Below are 12,194 nucleotides of genomic sequence, written 5' to 3' on the forward strand. Positions count from 1 at the left end.
ATGACCGTACGACCCTGAGAACATTAATATTAATGACGGTACGACCCTGAGAACATTAACATTAATGACGGTACGACCCTGAGAACATTAACATTAATGACGGTACGACCCTGAGAACATTAATATTAATGACGGTACGACCCTGAGAACATTAACATTAATGACGGTACGACCCTGAGAACATTATGTGAAAACTAGCCATTACTGTGTACTAGCCATTTTCACATAATGGCTGCAAATGACCACATGCACACACATTAATTTCTCAACACACGCATGCACACCACACTAAGACCTCCATAAAACATTCTCAAATCATTTTAGATACAAATATTTTTTGAACGGCATTGCAGGATATAAGCAGTAAGCACACAAGCTGTGGCCGCCGGAAATAGATGACGCAATGCGGCCATCGTGAAAAAAAATTTGTAATCATGCATATGTAAATGCCCATAAATGGGCCTAGATGAAAAAAATGATAAAAATCTAAATTCAATCTGCAATGGCGTCGTTTTCAAAAAACGTGTTTAACATGGGAGTCAATAGGGATGTTTTTTGACCAAATGGTACACCGTGTGCAGTGTTTTTTACACTGTGTCACTGCAAAAAAAATTATGTATCAAAAAAAAAAAATTGCCAATTTTCGACACTCCAGGCTCTCATAATCCCACCCCAAAAAAAATGACATTAGCATTTATGGGATGGAAAATAATTAACCCTTAGTGTTTTTTGTCTTGAAAATAAGCCACACTTCAATCACAGAAACTGGTATTTAAGGGGTTAAAATCCTGAAAATGAATGAATATTTTATATGTATGTTGAGGACTGAAGTTAATAATGTATTCATAATTTTTTTTTTAAAAGAAATTCAAGTTTCAAGTTCAAGTTTCTTTATTAGTTGTCATACAGAAGTACAGAATACTTTTATACAAAATGCTTCTTTCTGTTACGCTCCAGATTGTGCTAGACAAAAATAGATAAGTATAAAATTAAATAAAATAAGTATAGCAAGTATAAAATAGATTCATAAGTAAATATATATATATTACATGTAAAGTACATGGGACATAAAACGTCCCAAAGGGGTCAACGTGTGCAGTGTTTTAGTGGGTTGCAGGAAGGTTTTAATGACGGTACGACCCTGAGAACATTAACATTAATGACGGTACGACCCTGAGAACATTAACATTGATGATAATAATAATAATAATTCATTTAATTTATAGAGTGCTTCTCAGTAACCCAAAGTCGCTGACAGTAGGCAGAGAGAAAAAAACAAAGAAACAAAAGAAACTTAAAACCACAGGGGTTTTAAAACAACAACATTAATGCCAGGTACACTAATCACTGGTGAGAAAAATTGCATTAACAACAGTAATTAATGACGAATGACGGTACGACCCTGAGAACATTAATGATGGTACGACCCTGAGAACATTAATGATGGTACGACCCTGAGAACATTAATGATGGTACGACCCTGAGACCATTAATGATGGTACGACCCTGAGACCATTAATGATGGTACGACCCTGAGACCATTAATGATGGTACGACCCTGAGACCATTAATGATGGTACGACCCTGAGAACATTAATGATGGTACGACCATGAGAACATTAATGATGGTACGACCCTGAGAACATTAATGATGGTACGACCCTGAGAACATTAATGATGGTACGACCCTGAGAACATTAATGATGGTACGACCCTGAGACCATTAATGATGGTACGACCCTGATAACATTAATGATGGTACGACCCTGAGAACATTAATGATGGTACGACCCTGAGAACATTAATGATGGTACGACCCTGAGAACATTAATGATGGTACGACCCTGAGAACATTAATGATGGTACGACCCTGAGAACATTAATGATGGTACGACCCTGAGAACATTAATGATGGTACGACCCTGAGAACATTAATGATGGTACGACCCTGAGAACATTAATGATGGTACGACCCTGAGAACATTAATGATGGTACGACCCTGAGAACATTAATGATGGTACGACCCTGAGAACATTAATGATGGTACGACCCTGAGAACATTAATGGCGGTACCACCCAGAGAACATTAACGCCGGTACTTGGGGTCCTCCGTTGCAGATCTTCTCGCTGGGCTACTGTCCCACGGGGGAGTGGCTGGCAGTCGGGATGGAGAACAGCAACGTGGAGGTCCTGCACGTCACCAAGCCTGACAAGTACCAGCTCCACCTGCACGACAGCTGTGTGCTGTCACTCAGATTCGCCCACTGTGGTAAGACTACTGTATATAGCCCTTTTTTACCTAACCCTTTACCTTTTACCTTAACCCTTACATGCCAGTTAAATAAACATGTTTAACCCGCAAGTCAACCTTCAAAAAAACCACTACCTGTCTCCCTAGTGACCGAAACTGCGATCTCAGTAAAACATATCTTTTTCATGTATTGTTCCAATTTTCTTTCATGAATATCATTATTAACTTCAGTCCTCATCATACATATCGAATATTTATTCATTTTCAGGATTTTAACCATTTCTTAAATTAGGGTTAGGGTTAGGGTTAGGGTTGGGGTTAGGGTTAGGGTTAGGGTTAGGGTTGGGGTTAAATAAATATGTTTAAATGATGATATTCTGTACACAGTAGGGGTGTAACGGTACACAGTAGGGGTATAATGGTAAACAGTAGGGGTGTAACAGTACACAGTAGGGGTGTAATGGTACACATAAGCCATGGTTTGGTACATACTGTACCTTGGTTTTAGGGTCACGGTTTAGTAAGAGTTTGGTTACAACAGGAAAAAAGCAACAAAAATCCCAAATGTATAAGGCTAGGTTTCTTTAAAAAAATTTAACAGACAGTAATGCAAGTTATACTTAGTTCCACCTAATGTCATTTAGTCCCCCCTGAGAGAGTTGGCATGGCCTGGCCCTGTCGGTAAGGAGAAACCCTGGTGCTACCTGACGGATAGTTGACGGATAGCCACAAACCAATGCAAAGTCAATGGGGTCAAGTTGATGTCTGTACAAGAGGCTCACTGAAACTTACTCCACAATCCACGAGTAGATTTCAGTGAGACTCTGTCAGCTTGTACAGGCAGGTGCTAACTATCTGGAGCTAGTATGAGGAACGGCACGGATTGTGGCTAACTATCTGGAGCTAGTATGAGGAACGGCACGGATTGTGGCTAACTATCTGGAGCTAGTATGAGGAACAGCATGGATTGTGGCTAACTATCTGGAGCTAGTATGAGGAACAGCATGGATTGTGGCTAACTATCTGGAGCTAGTATGAGGAACAGCATGGATTGTGGCTGACTATCATGAGCTAGTATGAGGAACAGCATGGATTGTGGCTGACTATCATGAGCTAGTATGAGGAACAGCATGGATTGTAGCTAACTATCATGGGCTAGTATGAGGAACAGCATGGATTGTAGCTGACTATCTGGAGCTAGTATGAAGAACAGCATGGACTGTAGCTGAGAAAGGACTTGATCAACATCATCTTTGAACCAAATAGGGTTCCAAAAATCACAACTATCCCTTCAATGTCGCATGAATAGGGACAACTGTGATATGTTTAAAATGTTGGGCAAAGTCCTTGATGTGGCCAAACTACAGGGAAGTGGTTTGTGACGTAGTGTGCTGGTCTCTCTACAGGGAAGTGGTTTGTGACGTAGTGTGCTGGTCTCTCTACAGGGAAGTGGTTTGTGACGTAGTGTGCTGGTCTCTCTACAGGGAAGTGGTTTGTGACGTAGTGTGCTGGTCTCTCTACAGGGACGTGGTTTGTGACGTAGTGTGCTGGTCTCTCTACAGGGAAGTGGTTTGTGACGTAGTGTGCTGGTCTCTCTACAGGGAAGTGGTTTGTGACGTAGTGTGCTGGTCTCTCTACAGGGAAGTGGTTTGTGACGTAGTGTGCTGGTCTCTCTACAGGGAAGTGGTTTGTGACGTAGTGTGCTGGTCTCTCTACAGGGAAGTGGTTTGTGACGTAGTGTGCTGGTCTCTCTACAGGGAAGTGGTTTGTGACGTAGTGTGCTGGTCTCTCTACAGGGAAGTGGTTTGTGACGTAGTGTGCTGGTCTCTCTACAGGGAAGTGGTTTGTGACGTAGTGTGCTGGTCTCTCTACAGGGAAGTGGTTTGTGACGTAGTGTGCTGGTCTCTCTACAGGGAAGTGGTTTGTGACGTAGTGTGCTGGTCTCTCTACAGGGAAGTGGTTTGTGAGCACGGGGAAGGACAGTCTGCTGAACGCGTGGAGGACGCCCTATGGAGCCAGTATATTCCAGGTAACGTCTGTCCAAAGAGAAGGGGCTTCATTCTAACCCTAACAATGGAGACCTGACCCCTGTCTCTTTGAACGGGGATCTCCGTATCTCATTGTATCATCCTTTTTCTTTCATATTTGAAGCCACTGGTAAATTACTGACGACACAGAATGGTTGTTTGGTCAAAAAGGACCCAGCCCTTTTGGCAGAGATCAGGATACATTTTTAAAACATCTTTAAAACTCACATTTCACCTAAAAATGCAATACATTATAATTATAATCAACATAGAATCACATCAGATTATCTTCTCTGAATATTTGTTTGTTTTGTTTGTTTTGTAGCAAGCAGTTTCGTTGTTACTGTCATCTTCTAGTGTTATATTCTACTGCATATAACTACTGCAGTGATCCGTCTCATTATATAGACTGTTTCTGATAAAACAACAGTACTTACTGTAAATAGTGGGGTTGCACCCATACCACATTTTCACTGCTGGCTGGGTAGTGTAGAGGTCTAAACACTAGAGCGGCTGGGTAGTGTAGAGGTCTAAACACTGGAGTGGCTGGGTAGTGTAGAGGTCTAAACACTAGAGTGGCTGGGTAGTGTAGAGGTCTAAACACTGGAGTGGCTGGGTAGTGTAGAGGTCTAAACACTGGAGTGGCTGGGTAGTGTAGAGGTCTAAACACTGGAGTGGCTGGGTAGTGTAGAGGTCTAAACACTGGAGTGGCTGGGTAGTGTAGAGGTCTAAACACTAGAGTGGCTGGGTAGTGTAGAGGTCTAAACACTGGGTAGTGTAGAGGTCTAAACACTGGGTAGTGTAGAGGTCTAAACACTAGAGCGGCTGGGTAGTATAGAGGTCTAAACACTGGGTAGTGTAGAGGTCTAAACACTAGAGTGGCTGGGTAGTGTAGAGGTCTAAACACTGGAGTGGCTGGGTAGTGTAGAGGACTAAACACTGGAGCGGCTGGGTAGTGTAGAGGTCTAAACACTGGGTAGTGTAGAGGTCTAAACACTGGAGAGGCTGGGTAGTGTAGAGGTCTAAACACTGGAGTGGCTGGGTAGTGTAGAGGTCTAAACACTGGAGTGGCTGGGTAGTGTAGAGGTCTAAACACTGGGTAGTGTAGAGGTCTAAACACTAGAGCGGCTGGGTAGTGTAGAGGTCTAAACACTGGAGTGGCTGGGTAGTGTAGAGGTCTAAACACTGGAGTGGCTGGGTAGTGTAGAGGTCTAAACACTGGGTAGTGTAGAGGTCTAAACACTAGAGCGGCTGGGTAGTATAGAGGTCTAAACACTGGGTAGTGTAGAGGTCTAAACACTGGAGTGGCTGGGTAGTGTAGAGGTCTAAACACTAGAGTGGCTGGGTAGTGTAGAGGTCTAAACACTAGAGTGGCTGGGTAGTGTAGAGGTCTAAACACTGGAGTGGCTGGGTAGTGTAGAGGTCTAAACACTAGAGCTAGGGTTGCCACCCGTCCCTTAAAATACGGAATCGTCCCGTAATTGGAAACTAAAAGACGTGTTCCGTATTGAACTGATACGGGACGCCCTTTGTCCCGTATTTTAAGGTTGCCAGTTTAGTGAGAGAAATGAGCCAGCCGACCTACAAAAACAAGCAAAAGTGTGTCCAAAAGTTGCGGAAAATAAACAGACACGGCAACTCGGGTATGATGGGCGTGCGCTCAGCAGCTCACCGACCAATGAGAATTAGCGCTTTCACGTTGCTAGGAAGAGTTCTGTGCCGTTGTGCCAATCAGAGAGTCTGTGCGCTGCGTGATTTATTTTCGAAGTCGCTTTGAAATGATTGTCTACAGCAGACACTACTCCACCGCGTCCTAAAAAGACAAAACGCCTCCAGAAGTACAGACCTGAGTGGGACGAGGCAAACCTCTGGCGTGATAGTCAGTGGAGATGTTTACAAAGCAAACTGTAAAGTATGTAGGTAGGCGTGTGTTTTATGTGGCGCATGGTGGACTGACTGACATCAGACAGCATGCATCAGGAGGAGAACAACATTCCCGAAATATCAGAACGCAAAGGACACAAGCACAGGTGTCACAGTTCTTCATGACTGAAACATCTCCTGAGATTGATTCGGTATGGGATATTACATCTTATTTATCTGGTTGTGTTTTTAACTAGATGTCAGTATTTCTATTTACCTGCCCTGGCAGCCCGGAGCCTACCCTTCTTTGCACTTTATTTTTTATTAATCTTTTAATTTGGGTCACACAAGTGTTTCATTGTAATATAAATTGTCCTCTTTGAGTAAAAGTGTTCCCAGGCTTAGCTTTTACAGCACTTTATATGCATACAGTATTATGCTCACGTTGAGGCTATAGTTCAGCCAATTTATTTAAACAATGTTAAATGCAAATAAAGCACTTTAAACTTTAAGTATGACTAAATGCTTTCTTGACTATATATAGTAACTGTTCCAAAATGCATAGATTTATATGTATTTTAGGGGTTTGGGGGGCTAGCTCTTTTTAATATAAATGTCATAGATTGTTTTATTTAGATTTCATAGATTTCTATGCATTTCAGGAGTTTGGGGGGCTGCCTCCCCAAAATAATTAAATAACATAACCCTAACCCTAACCCTAAAACCGAAATAAAGTAAAAAAAAAAAAAAAGTGACAAAATCCGGCCATTTTCGGCCAAAAAACGCCCCAAAACCGCCCCAAATTTTTTCTTGCGCGCGCTACGCGCACGCTCGATGATAGGTGTCCCTTATTTCTCCTGGTCAAAGGTGGCAACCCTAACTAGAGCGGCTGGGTAGTGTAGAGGTCTAAACACTGGAGTGGCTGGGTAGTGTAGAGGTCTAAACACTGGGTAGTGTAGAGGTCTAAACACTGGGGTGTCTGGCTAGTGTAGGGGTCTAAACACTAGAGTGGCTGGGTAGTGTAGAGGTCTAAACACTAGAGTGGCTGGGTAGTGTAGAGGTCTAAGCACTGGAATGGCTGGGTAGTGTAGAGGTCTAAACACTGGGTAGTGTAGAGGTCTAAGCACTGGAGTGGCTGGGTAGTGTAGAGGTCTAAGCACTGGAGTGGCTGGGTAGTGTAGATGTCTAAACACTGGATCGGCTGGGTAGTGTAGAGGTCTAAACACTGGAGTGGCTGGGTAATGTAGAGGTCTAAACACTAGAGTGGTGGCTGGGTAGTGTAGAGGTCTAAACACTGGAGTGGTTGGGTAGTGTAGAGGTCTAAACACTGGAGTGGTTGGGTAATGTAGAGGTCTAAATACTAGAGTGGTGGCTGCAGTGGCGTAACTCTCTCTGTAGATGTGGGGGGGACAGATTTGGGGGCGTGGCGAGTGACGTCGCTGGGGGGGGGGTTAGGTGGGCCCCCCCCCCTCTACCTAGATTTTCTTTTAAATACCAGGGGTGCAATACCGCATTTTCCCAGGCGGTGGCGCCATTTCTCCATGTAAACAACACACTGAGCTCATACAAAAAACAAGTATTCTGTTGTGACAAATAATAAACAAATTTGAAAGGTTTATGGTGAAAGAACATTTATTATATGGTGCTTCAATTAGCAATTATGAACACAGTAATACAAGATATGCATGATAAAAAAAAGACATGCTAAGTTCCTGAGAAACACTACTATACAATATACAATTTTAGCTCTTAATGTATCTATCACCTTTATCTATCACCAATCACTTTTAATCAAATTTAATTACAGGTACAAAACGTTAACATAAATCACTCTTATGCACTGGTACATAAGTTATATAACAAACCTGTTTAATAAAACTCTAACCCTTATGGTCATGCCTGCATCGATTGTGCAATAATCCAATACTAAAATACCTGAGAGGGCACTGGTTCCTATGTAGACTACTATACAATTTTAACTCTGTCATTATTATACTTAATGTATCTAAACTATATTATACAAGAGCCACATCTGTTCTTTCCTTAAAGTGACTTTTTATATACCTCATTCCTTTAAAGTGACTTCTCCATTATTTAAATTGACATTTTCACATTTAAACTCATCCAATGCTTTCAAAGACATGTTGTCTCCGATCATGGGCAGAGATGAAATTCCTCACAGAGTTCTCTCATGTCAAAGGCATCAACTCTTTCTTGATGTATATGACAAACTGCCACACTGTTCAACCTTTTCTGCTTCATGGAGTTGCGAAGCCAGGTCTTCAACCTCCGTAGTCCGCTGAAACTCCTCTCAGCTTCAGCAGAGGATGTGGGAACAACCAGCAACAGCCTCACAAGGACCTCCACCTGATCAAAAAGACCTCTGACTTCAGGCAACATGCCTCTCAGGATGTCTGCAGCTTCTGTGCTTGATGCATAGGTGTTAGTTGCTTTGAACATGGCTAGCTGAACATCCAGCATCCTCCTGTTCATCTCTGGATACTTGTCCACAATGTCATCACTTTCTCCCCTAATAAGCACACCCTCCAACTTCTGAAGCACTTCAAAGCTTCTTTGATTAAACCGCTCTCGGAATTGCAGATCTGCTGTGTCCAGTATTTTGAAGAACTCCCCTCTGAAGAAGTCCACAGAAGTTGCTGGGACATGTGCTGCAGCGTCACCAGTTAGACGTTTTTGGAGGGTTGCGGATACAAGGCATTTCCATCGGATCGATGTTTAGTGAGGTGACCAGCTTTGCGGTGTTGTCAAATATCTGTGAATGAATGAAAACTTTATTTAACAGATTGCAGAATGGGTACAATACAGTACAGCTCAATACACATAATTGTTAAGGGGATGCAGACCAGAGAAAGACTTTAGTCTTGTTTACATCAGGGTCCCCCATTTTCAATTCATCATTATTAGTCAGGATGATTGCAATGAGTTTGTATCTTGTTTGCAAATCTTGCAAATGATTATGTCTTGCTGAAAACACTCTCAAAGAACACCTACGGGAGACTGCAATTCAAAACTGGCCCCTACAAATGTCCTAACCCAGTTGTACAATAAAGACCAAGCATGGCTTTGTCAGTATTCCAATGTACCCCCCCCCCCCCCCCCCCCCCCACCTCCAATGTACAGCCCCACCCCACCTACCCAACCTCCTCCAATGTACAGTTTCTATCTGAAATGTATGTCAGTATTCCAATGTACAGTGTGTCCCCCCTAAACAACCCCCCCCCCCCCCCCCACCTCCAATGTACAGCCCCACCCCACCTACCCAACCTCCTCCAATGCACAGTTTCTATGTCAAATGTATATACACTCTTTTTCTGTATTTTTTTAGTATCACAAACAGTACTGTATTTGAAAATCTGGTATGTCATAAATGTATAGATGTAGCAGTACTGTCTATCCGTATGTCGTGTGTGTCATATGATGAATTGAAAATGGGGGACCCTGATGGAAACAAGACGAAAGTCTTTCTCAGGTCTGCATCCTCTTAACAATTGTATGTATTGAGCTGTACTGTACTGTACCCATTCTGCAATCTGTTAATAAACTTTTCAATCAATCAATCAATCAATCATGGACTTATGAACCACGATTATTTTCAAGAGAAACAAACAGGCAAATAGCTATAGCTTAGTCAATCTGGACAAATACATTAGGCCTATATTAAAAAAAGAAATCTGCTAAAATGCTGTTACTTGCCAGTCTTGCCGTTGCCCTCCTGTTTCGTGGTGGTGTCGTCACTGCTGCTGGTTTAGCTCTAGGTGACAGCGTAGCAAAACTTAGTTTGCTTTGAAGAAGTAGCTTTCTCCTCTTGGGCGACGGTGCCATCTCGTTGTTGCAATCACGCAGGTAGGAGTCGGACATAGCACTGAATGTCTTATCTTATCTCTCTTTATACCGTATGTGATGACGTATTAACACACACCTCGGCTGACGACCCGAGCTATTATTATGCAAAGACGAGTACTTTAGCGAGTGGGTACTTGGCCCGTGCAGGGCAAGAATGCGACCCCCATCTACTGCTCTTTGCATAATAATAGGACAGGTAGTCAGACTCAGCTCTTTGGACGGTAAAACGGGGGGGGGGGTACATAACTGCATTCTGAAAACATGCGGGGGACACTTTCCAATGTCCCCCGCGTGAGTTACGCCCCTGGGTGGCTGGGTAGTGTAGAGGTCTAAACACTGGAGTGGCTGGGTAGTGTAGAGGTCTAAACACTGGATCGGCTGGGTAGTGTAGAGGTCTAAACACTGGATCGGCTGGGTAGTGTAGAGGTCTAAACACTGGAGCGGCTGGGTAGTGTAGAGGTCTAAACACTGGAGTGGCTGGGTAGTGTAGAGGTCTAAACACTGGGTAGTGTAGAGGTCTAAACACTGGAGCGGCTGGGTAGTGTAGAGGTCTAAGCACTGGAGCGGCTGGGTAGTATATAGGTCTAAACACTGGAGTGGCTGGGTAGTGTAGAGGTCTAAACACTGGAGCGGCTGGGTAGTGTAGAGGTCTAAACACTGGAGTGGCTGGGTAGTGTAGAGGTCTAAACACTGGATCGGCTGGGTAGTGTAGAGGTCTAAGCACTGGAGCGGCTGGGTAGTGTAGAGGTCTAAACACTGGAGTGGCTGGGTAGTGTAGAGGTCTAAACACTGGAGTGGCTGAAGGGGATGTTTTGTCACCCTTTATTTTCCCCCATGTTATGTTGGACACAATTACATTGTGTGATTTGCTTTAGAAGTGTGAGGGATCCAGGGAATGATCTTTGAGTAATGGAACATGTAGCTTACCAATGTACCTGTTGTACAATGTTTCTGTTGTTGCATTGTCAGTTTTATTTTTGTTTTAGTTTTGCCATAGTTTTGTCTCTTCTACCCATGTAAAGCGTCTTTGAGCACCTGGAAAAGCGCTATATAAAATAGATGTATTATTATTGAGGTCTATCCTTAAAAAAATAGGGGATGTTTTAGTGAACCTTTATAAGAGTAAAGATGGACACTCCACTGGCCGGTATCACCTACTACCATAGTGTCTCTTATACCTGTATCACTGTAGATATTAATACTATAACACTGTACATACATCTGATTAGCATTATCAGTAGTACTCATTCATATATGTTATACCCAGTTTAATCACCTGTACATTGTATATTACTGTTGCACTTTACTGTTGTTACATTTGCACTCTGGTTGGATGCCAACTTCGTTTTGGTTTACTTGTGCTGCATGACGACAATACGTTTACGTCTCTCTCCCCTGAATATTCAACATTTTCACTTCCATGTCTTTCTGTCCTCAGTCAAAAGAGTCGTCTTCTGTCCTGAGCTGCGACATCGCAGTAGATGATAAGTACATCGTGACCGGCTCTGGAGACAAGAAGGCTACAGTCTACGAGGTTATCTACTAGGAGGGCTCTGGAGACAAGAAGGCTACAGTCTACGAGGTTATCTACTAGGAGGGCTGCCCTCAACCTCAACACCCACCAAGCACACAGTGATACGTCCCCACTCCTATGTACAAAAGAAAAGAACAAAAATGTCTTTGTATGATGCATTTGTACTTGACGAGCCAAAACAGCTAGACTCTTTCACGGCCAATGAACCTTTTGACCTCTGAGCCGGTTTGTTGATCAAAAGGCACGGAGCTAAAGCAATTGGATATCTTTGTTTTTTATTGTATTATTGAACCTTTTTGGTCTGAAGGTAGCGTATAGTAACACATAGTAACACAGTGCCCAGATAGCATTCCTTATGTAAAGGAAAATAATGACTACCTGTGGACATTGTATTCAGATTGATGTTTAGCTCTTAAGGGATAATCCTGTATCTATCGACACGTGGGGACCGATGGCATTCTTGCCTTGATAAAGGTTAGTACCTTAGACGGCTGTTTGGTATGTTCGTTTTTTTACCCTCGTTTTCTTAGGTTATTTTCTGCTAATTATCTATAAAAAGAAAAAAACACTTTAAATAATTCAAAATCCCAGTGGTATAATTTTTTTTGTTAGAGAAATTGCCTTATAGTAGCCTATAATACTACTATTAAGTCT

The 12,194-nt window shown here is 42.7% G+C and overlaps 1 protein-coding gene across 1 annotated transcript in view; it reads left to right on the forward strand.

The window, feature by feature from the left end:
• The window catches only part of LOC311235712 (transducin-like enhancer protein 4), a gene marked incomplete at both ends in the record, with an annotated part of 199,679 nt that extends 188,127 nt beyond the window's left edge, over positions 1-11,552 (forward strand). Inside the window, 3 exons of the mRNA XM_084323178.1 lie at positions 2,120-2,270; positions 4,205-4,281; positions 11,445-11,552. Coding sequence (XP_084179304.1) covers positions 2,120-2,270; positions 4,205-4,281; positions 11,445-11,552 — 336 coding nt within the window. The remainder of the gene's footprint in view (positions 1-2,119; positions 2,271-4,204; positions 4,282-11,444) is intronic.
• Positions 11,553-12,194: the final 642 nt, after the last annotated feature.

This window comes from Notolepis coatsorum (assembly GCF_963971535.1).
Source record: "Notolepis coatsorum genome assembly, chromosome: 10".
NCBI classification, from domain to species: Eukaryota; Metazoa; Chordata; class Actinopteri; order Aulopiformes; family Paralepididae; genus Notolepis; species Notolepis coatsorum.